The sequence below is a fragment of the Lotus japonicus genome, chromosome 6, assembly GCF_012489685.1.
Source record: "Lotus japonicus ecotype B-129 chromosome 6, LjGifu_v1.2".
NCBI lineage: Eukaryota > Viridiplantae > Streptophyta > Magnoliopsida > Fabales > Fabaceae > Lotus > Lotus japonicus.
In genome coordinates this window covers 58,376,742-58,393,042 of record NC_080046.1, presented here as the reverse complement: position 1 = coordinate 58,393,042, position 16,301 = coordinate 58,376,742, and the positions used below count along the sequence as shown (strand labels likewise).

The following is a 16,301-nucleotide window of genomic DNA, read 5'->3' as shown; positions in this document are numbered from 1 at the left end:
ATCTTCCATTAACTGTGGCCCCCCTATGACTGTTTCCATCACTAGGAAGTACCCACCAACTTGGACCAGTTCTTGTGGCAATGCAATTCCGCTTCCATTTTATATTCACACTCATCTTTTCTTACATCTTATTTTCACATTTGGGTTTTCCTAACTTGTGATAACGTCCACCATACGCATACGGTTTTCCAAACAGAAAGTGGGTGTCTCCTTCCAATACCAAATGAGAAAAGAAAATGGGACCTTCAATTCAAAGTCATCCATGACTATTGTTAGTCTAGTTACACACACCATTCAAAATTTGTCACTTTTTGCATTCCGTGTATTCTGTTCTATATGCTTCACTACAAAACAATACAAGTACGAGATTCACGTGAAGGATGAAGTGAGGGGCACCATATAATATAAGGAAAATAAAGAGAAGGAAGATATTATTCTTCCATGGCTGAGGCTGCAGCAGGTGAACAACTTCACCGTCAGAGAAAATTTGGTGGTGTTCTTCTCACGTGCTTCTGCGCAAGTGCATGCAGCAAGGAACAGCTGCAATTGGCACCTGAGGAGGAGGATGAGATATCAAGTAGAAGAAGAAATGGACCTTCCACCACCATTAATGAAAGGCCTCTTCTGAAAATCGCTGAAGCGTTCAAAGAGCTAGCCAACGTTATCAGCTCCGGCGACCGCTCTGATGTCGAGGTTGCTGCTTTCTCACGCGCGTGTTCTTTCGTGACTCCCCTTTTTGGTAGCATAGGCTTCAACTTCAAGTTCATAGAGATGGATTATGTTACCAAGGTACTGTATAATATATCAGATCCGCTACTTCTCATTTTTCTTTTCATTTTCACTATGGATGTCTGTTTGAGTGTTTGTACTACATATGCGAATGTCTACAAATCATTTTCCTTCATAATAATTAGTGTACACACGCATGCAGGTTAATGATATAGCAGAGGCATCAAAGTCCTTCCTTACATTACCATCTATGGTGGATCAGGACGTGCAAACTAATTCAGTGAGAACACAAGGGAGTCATTCCAGAAATCTTCTCAAAATCAAACGAGGACTTGACTTTCTCAGGGTCCTCATGGAGCAAGTTCTACTTACTGAGTGTGTACATTTTCCCCTTCGTCCGTTGAATTATGCATGCAAGATTAATGTTATCTTTATGTGTACTAAAGTTAGGTTAAATCAAACATTCGTATGTATGTACTATGAGGTTCTCAATCTACTGATTGAGTTATTTATTTTCTTCTCCGTGGACTAATATTTAAATTAGAGAATTTTACAAATTTTTACTTTTATTTTTTGTGAGTATTCCTATTAGTCTAAATTAGACAACCCATGTAGTGAGTTATTAATAACCCCCACCACTTAGAGCTTGCACTTCTTTTTTCTTTCTTTCATTCTTTCATTCTTTCTTTGTTTATGTAATTATGTTATGATAGAAGATATCGAAAGCATCATGCTTCAATGCTTTGAAGACTAGAGCTAGGCAATAATGATTAGAGGAATGAAAATGAAATAAAAGTGGGAAATGGAAGACAAGGAAAAGGACGCACTTAGAAATTTTGATTAAAGTGGCCGCCTGGCCGGTTGACCACTAGTGTCAACTTCAATAATATGGTTGTTTTAAGATATTTTTTTGGTTAAAGTTTAGGTTCATTTTTCATAATTATTATGCATAGAAACTTAAATCGTCATTATCCATAGTAATAATACAGACACCTCACATACACTTATTTTTCTCTCCATCGTTCTCTTTGTATCACATCACATCAATGTCACATCTAACATCATCAATCTCTATGCTAAAGACTAAAGAGTGTTAGAGGATACATATTTAAATCAACAAATAATTGTTTACATATGTTAAGCAAATGGGTCTTATGCATAAGTAAGAACCAGAGTGTTGGTACATGGCAGTGATAGTAAATTCAGCTTCTATGTGTTTCTTGGCAGGGGGAATTCCATCAGGGATGCAGTTTCGAAGGCTTATACACAAATATTTAATTCACATCATGGTTGGGCTCTCAGAAAGGCCGTTGATGTAAGGTTACATTACCTCCCTACAAAGCAGCAGATGTATAGAAAACTTAATGAAGATGGTAATTACAGCACCACATCCATTATATTCTAGATACTTGAAGTGAAAAAGTGATTTCAACTTATAATTGCAGTTGCTTGAAGTGCTTGAAATGTTTTAAGAGGTTTACAGCATGTTAAGTACCTCACATTTTTCTCTCAAAAAACTTTACATTCAGAATTTTATCAATCCTCAATACTAAGCAAGTTAGCATATGAATATCATAGGTTTAACAATGTTATTTAATGTCTTCTGCCCCAGAGTCTGAAGCAAGGGTCCTAATGCAAACTTACATATTGGCATCCCCACCCCTACTCCGATACATCGAGAAGATCTTTCTTGACAGAGAATTGGGCATAGATTGGTAAACCTTGTGTTGTACTCTGTTTTATGCAATATAATCCTCTATTGAGTTTATGAGAGGTTCATTGATGTTTTACAAGAAATAAAATGAGATGGTCCTATATGCTACATGTCGTGTACTTCCTAATGGAGGTGTTTTTGTGGATTGAATAATTGACCAACCTTTATGGATTTATTACAAGAATGATTGACATAGAACACCTATTCAATAAGCTTGTATAAGTTTAAGAAAATAAGAGTGCTTTACAATGTTTAGCTAGCAGAAAATGAAACAGCACTCTGTAAATGGTGGAATATATCATCTGTTGCTTTACATCTTACAACGCCATCCTCAAAAACTGAGTTATTAACTTTAGAAGCCTGGAAATGTCCAGTATAAAACCAATGAAAATAATAGGCAATTTTCCCCTTCTAGATTTCCCCTATATTACAATTCATGTAAGAAAGCAGAATTCTATATAAAGAGTAAATAATGGCTAGTCCTTTCCCCATGAGGCCATGATTTTGATTATCTTTGCAAGGGCAGAGAATGGGCAACCCATGCCAAAGATTATTTATCCACTACAAGCTTGCTCAGACCCTTTCACGAATTAAGTTATCAGAATCTATCAGATCCATAACAGAAAGTAAACATACCTTCTTCATTGAATTCCAAAGTTACAAATTCCTTTGCAAAAAAACTTGAGTACATTACCAACCAACAGCAAGCCATTTCTGGAACATGTGTATAGTCACTGCACTTGCTGGCGTTTGATTGCAACCAAGTTCATCACACTGCAATAATCATGTAAGGTTCTTTACCTCAGCTACACAGCTATAGCTTAGAGCCTTAGACAAAGAACCCTGAGAAAGAAGAATCACAAAATTTCTGCCTGATATGGATGTATACTGAACATTTTGTCTACTACATCATCGTAAAGGGCTAACAACCCATCCAGTAATTGGGTTCTGCCTTCGAACTCTCAATTTACCATGCCCACCACTTTGCAATCGTTCAAGCACAGCATATGTAATTGAATCGGGTGTCAATCCTTGCTGCTTGAGTTTTGCATAAAGGTCCACTGCCTCAGCAGTTCTTCCAGACCTTTCAAGACAATCTAGTAAAATATTATATGTGACCAAGTTAGGAGAGCATTCTTCAGCAAGCATTTCGTCGAACAACCTGCATGCCATCTCAACTTTATCCGTCTTGCCAAAGCACTCAATAAGTGTACTGTAGGTTACAACATCTGGATTTAATCCTTTCTCTTGCATCTCTTTAAATCTCATGTGAGCTTCATCAACATCCCCATTCTTTCCTAGGCAATTGATCAAACAGTTATAGGAAATAACATCAGGCTCACACTTGCTGTTCTCTAGTTCTTCAAAAATCTTAACAGCACTGTCAACTCTTCCAGCCCTGCCAAAGCTGGAGATCAGAATATTGTATGTAAATATATCTGGTGCAGGGCCATCTCTTTTCATCTTTTCATAAAGATCATGAATATGTGATATTTGCTTCAACCTTCCGAGAGCTGTGAATACTGTATTATACATGATAGTATCAGTGGTTATACCTTTTTCATGAATTTTATCCAGAAGATCTATGGCCTCTGTCATTTTCCCAGCACTGCATAAACTCTCTAACATGGACATGTAAGCATATTTATCACCCTTGTCATGAAAGTTCCACATGTTGCAAAATAGTCTATGTGCTTCAGAAGCATGACCCAATTTGCTTAGAGTCCTCACAAGATATGCATATATCTGCTTATTTATATATTTCTTTGATAACTCCACAATACTGTCAAGCTTATTAAGTTGCCCTTCAGCAACCAGAACATGCAAAAGCACAGTGTACGTAAATTCATTAGGCTGACAATCATTCTCCACCATTTTTTTGAAGAGCAGGATGGCCTTATCAACCATACGGCCCTTAGCCAGTGCCTCAATCATAGTATTATAAGCAATCACATTCAGATTGCAGCCCTTTTCTAACATCACTTCAAAAAGTGCCAGTGACTCGTTAGTTTTGCCGTATTTCCCAGTCATTCTGATCATAATGGTGTAAGTGAACACATCAGGCTCGCAATGCCTCCGCTTCATGTCCTCAAAAACTTTATATGCTTTATCCACCTGCCAAAATATCGCGCATACACGATGACCAGTAAACATTATCAACGAAAGAAAAATGCATTTTTCCAAAACAATTTACACCACTAGTACAACTAAAATAGATGTTCATCAATCTATCCACGCAAATCTCTCTCGAAGCTTGCAGGGCAGCTGGCAGCATACCCATATAAAATCTCAGATGAAGAGAAAGTAAATAATTTCACAAAACAAAAAAGTTAAAAACAAAAGTATGAATTGAAGTGTCATTACCATCATTATGAGTCATGACTTGTACTACCTACGGCTGTCTCTACCAAAATACCCAAACCAACCTAACTTTTTTTTTTATGGGCAAATGTTAGTTGTTAGTAATGTTAGTAAATTAGCTCATCCTCAGGGTTCGAACTCTGAACCCTTCACCCTTCATCCCACCCAACCCTCCCTTATGTCCCTTAGCTCTTACTACTTGAGCTAACCCTCGGGGACCAAACCAACCTAACTAATAGTATGTTTGGATCAGTTTTTACTGTCTCAAAATCAATTCTAACACAAGCTACTAACAGAAGCACTTCCAAACATGCAGTGACTGAACTACACACTAGCACCCTATTAGGCATTAGCATTGAAAAATTGAACTTTATCCAAAAGGGTGTTATGTTAGAGTCTCTGTTAGTGTTTGTGAAACTTGCATTATAATCCAACTGATTCCAAATCAATGGCAAACCTTTTCATCCTTGGCCAGAGCATCCAAAAGCATGTTGTAACCGAAAATATCGAGCCTATAACCGCGCCGCTGCATATCCAAATACACCTGAAAAGCTTTGGATGAATCAAGGGACCTCAAATGTGCCTGAAGCAAGCACTTGTAGGTGTAAGCATTGAGGCTAAGGTCCCATTTCTTGACCAACCCAACACAACGCTCTATATCACCGAAGAACCCAATGAGAATGTTCACGGTGGAGATGGAGCCACGCACGCCGCGGCGCTCCATGTCATTGAGGAGGTCGCGAGCCTGGTCAAGGCGGAGCGGGGAGGAGGACTTGGAGAGGATGAGGAAGAGGCGGTTGTAGGTGAAGGATTCATGGCGGAAATTGGGGGAAAGGGAGGGGCAGAAGTGGAAGAATTTGAGAGCGAGGGAAGGGTTTTTGAGGGCTTTGAGAATCTCGGAGGCTTCGAGAGGGGTGAGGGTGAGGGAGAGGGAGTGGAGGTAGTCGGAGAGGTCGGAGAAAGGGTCGGTGAGGGAGAGTTTGGCGGTGGTGGTGGTGTGGGTGGTGTTGGAGAGGAGGATTTGGGTGGCTTTGCAGACGAGGTCGCGGCGGGGGAGAGTGTAGCCTCGAATGTCGGAGGGGAGTGGAGGTGGTGGGGTTACTTCCGCCGCTAGAGAACGGCCGGTTGGGGAGGTGGAGGTGATCTTGGCGGTGTATTTTGTGCTGAAGTGGCGGCGGAGATGGAAGTGGAATGGCTTCATTGGTGCCACTGGCTTGGCTTCTTCTACTTCGGCATTGTCAAGAAGCTACTCTTGCTCCAAAGGGATGATGATTTTTGTTTGGGTTAATTATTTATTTTTTCTCTAATTATATGGGATTTGATTTTCTTGTCACTTCTTAATCATTTCATTTCTAATGTAATGTCAACACACTTTTTTTTATAAGCAACATAACATTTAGTCAGTAAATTAGTAGTACAAATTTACTGGTCATCGGGGTTTGAACTATGACAATTTACCTGCAATTACCATTAGCTCGACTATGTGAGCTACCCACCCCACCCGTAAATGTCACACATGTAACACGTCTACTCAGACCTAATAATGCAGCAACGACCAAGTCCACAACGTCCATTTGGTACAACATTTGTAATGTTGGCTGTGAAGTTCACTAGAGATTTGATTGATGAAAGGAATGTCACTTTTAATGGTTAAAATTCCAAAAAATAATTTGATCATTTAAATTTTTAAAGGATCAACTTAAGAGACAATTTTTCATTTGATCCCATCAACTATTCAAAAGGAACCATTATTCAGTTAAAAATCATTTACGTGGCCAGCTTGCTTCTTCATCATCATTGGAGAAGGAGCACAATGAAAATAAATGGTAAGCTCTAGTTTGATGCACCTTAATCTGGAAACGGGAAGTCACCTCAACATTTCTGAAATTTTATTATTTTACAATGATATTATTGAAATGATTTTAAACAATATGTCAACCACGGGTACACATTATTGTAAATAGCTGTACTAACCAGAGTCACACAACAAATTACTGGGCACAATCAAGATGTGCAAGTCCTGATAACAGGGTACAATATCTATGCCTAACATTTGAACATCAACGTATGATATCCCCCACTGTGAAGACGACTTAATCCTGATTGAACAAATTTCCAATGCACGATATTGTGGGTACAATAAATTGGCGGTAACTAAGGCTTCAAAAACAATAATATAATAATGCACACAGATTAGAGGCATCAAGAGAAAAACCCCCAATCGCGGTTCAATGGAAGCCGGGTTCTCCTTGGTTGGTTGAGAAGATTTGTCTTAGGATGCTTCCATTGCCTAATCAAGCTTGACATTAGAATAGAGAAGCGTGTCCCTAGTGAGGGGCATATTCATGAGGTAACATATCTGCCACAAAACAAATAAATTTGTAAATATTTGACCATCGATCAAATCTCATCATTAACGATCCACCATTGCATGAATATCTTCCAAGTTCCAAACATTTAGCTAGATCTTAATGATATATATTTAATTTATATTAATAGTAAAATTATTTCAAATAAAACTTACCCCTAAAAGAGTTGAAATGAGCAAAATTATTCCTGTTATCCAAGCAAGGGTTGTCCTAACCAGTACCACTTCTGGACCTGTAGCATTCAGTGCTTTGATTTCTTCCAACCATCGAGCAGTATGATGAGGAGTAAAGATCACATCGAACTTCTTGCCTGACTCTTGAGGAGTGGTCGTTTGACAATAGATAATTCCAACAATTTGACCTGCACAACATTGACCATCAACAACTTCAATGAAAGAAAATGAACTCTTTAGACCAATAAAAATTATTGTGGATATTAATTCATAGTGGACCTTAATTCAATAGTTTCTTGTACTAGAGAGAATCAATACCAATGTTGTGATTCTCTATTTTAAAATTATACAGCAATTATTTAAGACTGACAAAAATTGACCTTTGTATGCTTCTTGCAGTGAACCAAATAACTTTGTCAAAGTTGCTAGTAGCAGTTCAACTCCATGCTGAGCAATACTTTCAACTTCAGCTTGCTCTTGGAAAACCTGCACCATAGTAGTCAATCAGATTGGACAAAAAAAGCCATGCATGTAACATCAACAGATATTGTAGGTAAATGTGAACAAAAATATGTATTGGACTACAGCAAAACTTGGTATTTAACAGCATTGATGCTTTTCTATATCATTGGTTAAGTTTACATAACTAAATAACATGTGTAATGTCTATTGTTCTCTATCATACTATATTACTTTTGTTTTCTTAAAACATACATAAAAGCAATAAAAATAATAAAGGAATCAATGCTCCTCATGTCAGGGCCTGAAATTAGAGGTTAAAGATTTGTCGTGTGGGGAGACTCCAGGATAGAGGTGGAGAAATATTATTTCTCACAAGACAAATCAGTAAAATATGTAAATTAGTAAAAACCGTTGCAAACAAAATTCCGTTATCGCCTCCAATTGATATTATTTAAGATTTGCATATACATACACTAATCAAGTCATATGTTATCCATAAAATAAAACAGAGCACTAATCAAGTTTAGGAAAAAAGAATTGCTTGGGCAGACGTAAATACAAAATTTCTCAAGTAGCACAGTTTAAGTTGAGAAAGAACAAGGGCAACAAAGCACTTTGGATAGTCTCGAGTTCAGGTCGGCATAGTTTAAGGAACTGTACTGCCCAAAAGAAGAAAATTATGTTCTTTCCATATTTTCTTTTTTAGAAATCATTTCAATTTCAATTTAATTGGATTTCAAATTGTCCAACAATAGTACGAATGATTTAAGCCTCCTATAACATGATCCATGTAACAATGACCATTTTCTTTTCTGTTAAACAAAAACTGTTAGAAAAAGAAGGGAAGATAACTGGTGGCATAACTGAGGTGAAACACATTCATCACCAGGGAATCCTTACATTTTCTTTGGGGTAGGTTTATTTTCTTAACTCCTCTGTGTTGCTGCCAAAGGTTGTTTTTTCAAAAGAGTACCCATCTTAGAGAATAGAGATGTGAAGGGATTGTGCAGCCTAAGCTGACTTAGTAGGTTGCTTTTTCACCTAAGTTATTATAAGGAAACTTCTACCAATACAAGGCAAACAATACTTTGGCTGGATAAGGAAAATGTACCCTTTCCGAAAATTCAAAAAGAAAAAAAGGTGAAGAATAAGCAAAGGAGAGTGGAAGAACATTTCAGACCTTAATGCCATTAAAGCATCCTGTTAACAACTCAGCTGGATTTTGTGTACTCTGTGACAAATCGTCATGCATTTGAATTGCCCTTTTAACATTTCGAGTGAGAGACAAAAGACCTACAACAAAATTCCTTTCTGCTTTCTGCAAACAGAAACACATAAACCTCCCAATCAGTCTTACCAAAGTCACATATAAGTAGAACAGTATACCTTAAATCCCCAATATATGTATACCTTTGACATATGGAGATTCACTGAGTTGCCATTTGCCAATGGAATGGTAAGCACTCCATTCAATGGCTCTAGTGCATCAGGAGCATACGATCCACCTATCAAGGATGACTAAGAAAACAAAGACAGTCATTTTTTGACATTTAACATGAATACAAGATAATCAAATAAGGAAATAGCTCGTAGACATGTATAATATGATTATGAATCAAGACTTACAAAATCACTTATTTCTCTGTCGGTGATGTCTTCCAATTGCTCATCCAAAGAAAACACAGAAACCTCATTTTCATCTGAATGAATTTAAAAAAAACCGTAAAGCCTCTCACTAAAAATTAGGATAAAACCACATTGGTAGTGCCCATCACCATTTTCATCATACTCACCTGGTAGCTGAATGTTAACTTTCTCTGAATCGATTATGTTTGTACTCCTAATTGAACTGCTGAACATAGCATTATCTTGGACAATTTTTTCAAGACCTGCATTCACTATACATTTATTATAATTACTTTATAAAGAGGACATAATATTGAAATTGATTGTAATACTTAAAACCAAGGCCAGAAACCATTGATTCCATTCACTTCCAGCAAAAACACAGCGCGGGGCCTATTGAATGGATTAGGAATCAGAACCTCATTCAACTGCAAATAGCAAAATATTACCATCAATCAAACCTCTAAAAAGCATGATGTACAAATAAGGTAGAAAAGAAAATGAACATCACTGATGATTTTTTGAGGACCTTGGATGAGCTAGCAGCTGAAAGGGTGGAAGGAGGTGCAAAACCAAGCAAGACTGACACAGCAGCACCAACTTCCTGAAGCAGCATTGAAGGATGCTGCAAAGTGAAATAATACCATCCAATGAGATCATTATTATTGAAACTAAGGGGATCTAAGGGGAGCACAGAAAGGATGAAGATGATGGGAATATTTAACCTTAATTCCAATAAGATCAATGTCTCTCAAAAGGAACAAACTGGAGAGAATTATATTATAAACTTGTTGTAATATAAATTAGAAAAATTGTAGTTCTCAGATATCCTTTAAATTTTTTGGCTATGATTGAATATGTACTTCTACAAATTTGCCTTCATTGTATTCTAATTCATATCAACAAAAATACGAGAAGGGGAAAAAATCTCTTACTTGCTCATTTTCGTTACCTGTTTTTACTCACACTTTTTCCCTTACCATTTTTAACCAAACAAAGGATGTTTCTAGAACAGTTAATCACTTAATCAATTTAACTATCTGGTCTAATTGGTAATGTTTCCAATATAGGTTTTGCTAGTCAGAATTTCTTAAAGGATCCTTATTCAAAGTTATAATGAACTGAGTCATGAGAAAACAAAATTCACATTCTATTTTCACTTTTCTTGAATTTAAAGGATAAATTTATAGAAACTTTAAAGTGCACATGTAAAGAAATTTTTTTAAAAGAAAAGTTCTTCAAAAGTAGTAGACAGTGCAAGTGTCCTAATGTTTTCCCCATCCCTCATAGTGCCATTCCTATACTTGTCGGCTTGTCCATTCTAGTTTTCAGGATTTGTATCAACATATCTACTCATTTGCCTTCTAAAAACTGCTAGCACATCCTTTCTAGCCTCTGAATTTACAGTGTGAAAGTTACAAAATACAGTTTAAAGCCCAAAAAGAAACCCAAATTCATATATTGTTTTTTCAATTCCACAGACCCACAACCAGATCTACTTTGACCTAAAGATGCAGCACTAACCTACTTTATTACCTCTAATACTACCAATTCAAAATACACTTCCTTCTGCAATCAGAAATTTGCAGTGGAACTCTAGAACTCTGACTGCTGCTCAATTGTCTATACACCTCAGTAATTACAAACTAAGAGAACCGGCAATTTTTGTATTTTTTTCATAATCCAACAAAGTTTAAGTAAAGATGCACCTACAGATAGTCATTTTGCCCCTTGATTAAAAAAAATATTGAAGAAGTATTGGTTTCTTTGAAAGCAAACTAACAGCAAATAGGTAATAAAGTAATACAATAGCATCGAAAATCACCCGATGAACAAACTTCCGCGGCTAAAATATAGCAATTCAGTCCTCACATCAATTCAATGTTCCTATTCATTAGTTAACTTTACTTCTCTCAACATCCCAAACTCTAAAGAAGGCTTGCGTTGCTTAATTTATTCAGGAGATTTCAGTTTTTGCATTCAATATCTTATCAATTGCCAAACAAAATGCATTCTCTAATTCGAATTCAAATAATTGACTGAAAATTCGCATCGATCAGTGAGTTGAAAAGGAAGAGAGCATAAGATGCAGGAATGAGACAAGAGATAAAAGCTCAACCTCATCGTTGGATGATCTATCGCGAATGAATCGGTGAGTGGAGCTATCGATGAAGAAAGCGGAACCAGAAGCCTCACCCTGCAACAACACACAAACACAAACATCGAAATCAAAAACAGAGAAAACTATCAGATCGAAACCGCCACCAAATGCAAACGCGCTCGCGCAATTGAAGAGAGTACAGAGAGAACGAGAGGGAAAGAGAGGGAAACGAACCCTAGCGTGATGAGAGAAGAGAGAGAAGGTGAGGAGCAGGGTGCAAACGACGACGGAGACGCGGAACTCCATCTCAGAGAGAGAGATCGATCTGGTGGTGGTGGTGGTTGCACACTTCAGCTACGTGCTTTCGTTATATCTCGCGAAAATCAATCGCATTTTTTTGGTCAAACGTTTGGGCTTTGTTATATTTTTGGATACAAGGCTTTATATTTCGGGCCTGTGGGCCTTCCTATTGTCCACAAGGCCCATGGGTATATGAAAGAAGGAGTTCTCACTATGGGCCTGGAATTTACAAAACAATAAAAAAAATTCATTCCTCAAATTCATCCAAACTTAGAGATTTAGAAATAGAAGAAAAGGAAATGATATATACGGTTATTTGGTGCATCGGAAAGATAAATTACACTATCTAAGGATTGATACCTGGACCTACCCCACTTGAGCTACGATTAGTGATGTAATAGAAAAAGAAGAAGAAAAAAAAATTGGCGAAAATGATGAAAGTAGAAGTAAGGGTGAATCAATGAAAATCATCTAAAAAAAAAACAAACATAAAGGTTGTGTTCTAGTGAATGCTGAGGTGTAGATGGATGGAGGAGGATAGGTGAGGATTACTTTTTGCACCATATTCTTTCTCATATTAATTCTGACTAATTTTATAACTAATTGGCTTGTCATTAATATTTTGAAAAACATTTATTGAATAATAATCAATGACACACTAAATTGTTTAAAAGTCATTCAATATTATATTTAAAGGCTCATAAATGAAAACATTATTATTTGATATTTTCATTAATACTTTCTCAGTCAATTACTAATATATTTAGGAATTAACTATAACGAAAAATATTTATTGAATAATAATCAATAACACACTAAATTGTTTAAAAGTCATTCAATATTATATTCTAAAGGCTCATAAATGAAAATATAATTATTTGATATTTTCACTAATATTTTCTCAGTCAATTACTAATATATTTATGAATTAACTATAACATTAAATATTTTAAATTATATCATTTTTTTAGTAGTATTGTAATTAACATAATAAATAAATTATATTTTTTAATGGAAAATTTTTTAATGAGTACTTTTTAGTAATTAATACTATATAATATATTATAATATAATAAAAATATAATATAATATAAGTAGAGAGAGAAAGAGAATATTATAATATAATAAAAAACAATAAAATATAATATAAGTAGAAAGAGAAAGGGAATATTATAATATAATAAAAAACAATATAATATAATATAAGTAGAGAGAGAAAGAGAATATTATAATATAATAAAAAACAATATAATATAAGTAGAGAGAGAAAGAGAATATAATATATTTTATATAATATATTTTTGAGTAATTAATACTCTAATATACATATATGATATTATAATATATATAGAAAAAAATATACTTGATATTATAGAGAGTCATTAAATGTAGTCAAATTTATAAAGTAGTGAAAATTATAATTAATTAATTTTCTTACTAGGTAATTATATTTAAAAACTAAATAGTATAAATTTATCATATTTATTTTAGAGCCTTTAGGGATTAATCACATGGCTATCAGTTGTGCGGACACCTTGGAAAAACAAAAATATTAATTTACTATATTTAAAATTAATATTTATTAATTTTTTATTTAAATTGATTATTTTCAAGTACTTCAATCATTAATATATCTTTACTTAATAATTTATCAGATGAATTTTACAAATATATTATATTTTTAATTATACGCACGTGATTTTTACGAATGTATTTAATCACATCTTTCTATTTTCCTTTTTAAATATTTTTTAAGGACCAATTTAATTACACATGGCAAATTTATAGATATTAATTGGACTACTATGTACAAAAATTATACACTTTAAGCATAAAATTTTCCTTAGCATTAATTAATTAAGATACCCTAATGTTAATATCTTTTTTTAAAGTATTATATATTCTTGCATTTTATTTTTGTTTGTTAAGTTACTCCTACAATTCCAACTCAGGTGTGGTGAAGACCAAAAGTGTCCCCAAGAGTTTAGGTCCAAAAGTGTCCCCAAGAGTTTAGGTAGTTGGGTGTGCTCATGATCTAGTTGGCTGGTGGTTGGTTTAATTTACTGTAATTGTAATTTGTCTTTTTTTTTTTCCCGTTTGTTCTTTTATGTATTGGTTTAAAGTACCCCTTTTACTTCATTTCAAAATATAATTCGTAATTTATTAAAAAAAACCTATGGGCTGATAATGTTTAGTATTTTATGAAGGTTCCTTCATTTATTATCACATAATAACATTTATTACACTCATTTATTTACAGTCTTATCTTCTTTACAACTCTGGATGTCCCCAGCCTATATATTGTGTGTCTACCCAACATTTTTCGCTCTTACATGTGTGAAAATAAATTACACATTTGCATTCACCACCACACATAGAGAAAATAGAGGGAAAATAATCCCTACCAATAAGAGGTAATCTCATGCATGATTATTCCTTTTTTTTTGTTAATTATTGGCACACTGATCTAATCCTAATTGCTAATGTATAACTTCTCTAAGAATTTCACAAATCTTATCCAAAAACTTAGGGAAAAGGAAATTAAGAAGATTTTTTGTTTTTGTTTTTTCTAGTCTTTGCAGGTGAATTGAAAAAATGAATTTGTCTGGAGGTGCTGATGGTGCAACTGCTGATGAACAAGAGGTTCAGAGCAAAGGCAAACAAGCCTTTCGTCATTCTCCCAGTCATACAACTCACCTTGAAGCGTAAGATGATTCTTATTTGTGAAAAATCCTTTTAGATGATCTTGCACTAACCTAGTCTTAATCCATATACCAAGATTTGTAAATCATACTAAATAGATTTTTTTCCATCCTAACTCTTTAATATTGTATGAAAATTCAATTTTCCCCAATTAACTTCGGATTTAGTTTTTTGTTTGGATAATTTATTTTTAACTAGCCATTATTTATCTTACTGTTTTGGAATTGAAATCTTTTGTCTCAATCTGGTGTCTAATTCTTTGTCCATCGATCAACTTTTGTCATGTTATTTAAAAGAACGCACATTTTTAATTAATATAGCATAATTTGAATGAGCAAAATTATGTAAAATGATAACAAGTGAGTATAGAGAATCTTAATCCCATGTTGAAATGATAATTAGTAGGGAGTGTTCATCGGATCGGATCGACATGCATAATCCAATATTGATACAAACAATTCTGCTTCATAACCTGTCTTTTTTTCCTCATGTTAATCAACTGGCTCTAACCTAATTGGGATCCTTACTTTCAAAATTAAGAATATTCAAAAGATGCCCCTTCCCTACTACAAGTGAAAGGAATAAGATAGCAACAGAGCTCGGGCTTGAACAGAAACAAGTGCGGTTTTGGTTTCAGAACAAGAGGAGTCAATCAAGGGTAATAATATATTAGTGTTTTTAATTTCTTTAGAGTAATTGACACGTAATTCAAAATATTTTACATGCTTTAACTTAATTAATTGGTATGCCAATGTGATACTGAATTACTGATCATAATTGGATGTATGTTGTGATCGATCTTTATAAGGCAAATGTACTGCAAGCAGAGAAGAATGCTCTTTTTCATGAAAACGAAAGACTGAGAAGTGAAAATATCCAACTCCGGGAGGCACTGAGGAACCTAAGTCATTGGGTAACATATGGTCATCAACACCAATACCATAGAGTGCATCAACAACATTCTTCGAATCAAGTCATTCCTGGAAATCACCCTCTCACTCAAGAGGCTAGTATTCATTTATTTCTTTGATAATTATTACTTCTCTCTCTTTTAATTTCTCCCTTTCTCACTTTGATGGGTGTCTACATAATTTAATATTTGTGTTTACAATCACGAACTTTAACAATCAATAGTAACACTATCACACATACACCTCATTTTTTCCTTTATCTGTCTTTTGTTGTTGTCTACCAAACATTTTCGTTTCTCTTATCTGTTCAAACTTCTTTTCAGCGTGAGAATGTGACTAAACATCATCAATGGAACATGTCTAATGGAAGCTCAATGCCAAGACTAGATTTGCAGCTAGCAATTCCAAATGGACCTTCATATGACCCACCACCAGGAAAAGCTCTAACATCGGTGATTGAGAATGTTCATGAAGTTGGTTATTTATCATCAACATACACATCGAATCAGGTATATCAATGTATCGATTTTTTTAATTCACTTTCTTTCTCACATTCATTGATTTTTCACCAAGAATTCATTCATTTTTCCTTTTTCTTTTCTATTCTTCATTTTCTAACATATCACATAATATCTCTAAATTATCTCTTTTTTATGTGACCTTTTTTAGCGTGAGAAGATGACTAAATGTCTTGAATCGAACAGAAGCTCAATGTCAAAAAGAAAGTTGCAGCTAGCTTTTCCTACCATATCTTCATATGACACGCCACTAGAAAAATCTCTTGCAGTGGCACTTGAGAATGTTCGAAAAGTTAGTTCTTTGTTGTTAACATCACATCGCATAATATATCAC

General features: G+C 34.8%; 3 protein-coding genes across 4 annotated transcripts; 1 reads left to right on the top strand and 2 right to left on the bottom strand.

Annotated features, from left to right (window-relative positions):
- The first annotated feature begins 278 nt into the window (after positions 1 to 278).
- LOC130722714 (accelerated cell death 11-like) lies at positions 279 to 2,551 on the top strand. The gene is made up of 4 exons (XM_057573536.1): positions 279 to 789; positions 932 to 1,104; positions 1,957 to 2,102; positions 2,342 to 2,551. The coding sequence occupies exons 1-4, from the start codon at positions 442 to 444 to the stop codon at positions 2,446 to 2,448; spliced, it is 774 nt and encodes a 257-aa protein (XP_057429519.1). The 5' UTR covers positions 279 to 441; the 3' UTR covers positions 2,449 to 2,551.
- Positions 2,552 to 2,700: 149 nt separating this feature from the next.
- On the bottom strand, positions 2,701 to 6,107 carry LOC130722711 (pentatricopeptide repeat-containing protein At1g51965, mitochondrial). The gene is made up of 2 exons (XM_057573531.1): positions 5,262 to 6,107; positions 2,701 to 4,558 (listed from the first exon to the last, which is right to left on the bottom strand). The coding sequence occupies exons 1-2, from the start codon at positions 6,003 to 6,005 to the stop codon at positions 3,353 to 3,355; spliced, it is 1,950 nt and encodes a 649-aa protein (XP_057429514.1). The 5' UTR covers positions 6,006 to 6,107; the 3' UTR covers positions 2,701 to 3,352.
- A 575-nt stretch (positions 6,108 to 6,682) lies between these two features.
- On the bottom strand, positions 6,683 to 11,927 carry LOC130722713 (uncharacterized). Of its 2 annotated transcripts, none has more exons than XM_057573534.1 (11): positions 11,770 to 11,927; positions 11,554 to 11,631; positions 9,964 to 10,059; positions 9,787 to 9,862; positions 9,602 to 9,706; positions 9,435 to 9,508; positions 9,219 to 9,326; positions 8,989 to 9,126; positions 7,727 to 7,832; positions 7,329 to 7,534; positions 6,683 to 7,163 (listed from the first exon to the last, which is right to left on the bottom strand). In XM_057573534.1, exons 1-11 carry the CDS (start codon positions 11,839 to 11,841, stop codon positions 7,095 to 7,097), a joined length of 1,128 nt encoding a protein of 375 aa, XP_057429517.1. In that variant the 5' UTR covers positions 11,842 to 11,927; the 3' UTR covers positions 6,683 to 7,094. The 2 variants fall into 2 exon arrangements, with proteins under 2 accessions (XP_057429517.1, XP_057429518.1); XM_057573535.1 differs by having other exon boundaries at positions 9,602 to 9,697.
- Between the last annotated feature and the right edge of the window lie 4,374 nt (positions 11,928 to 16,301).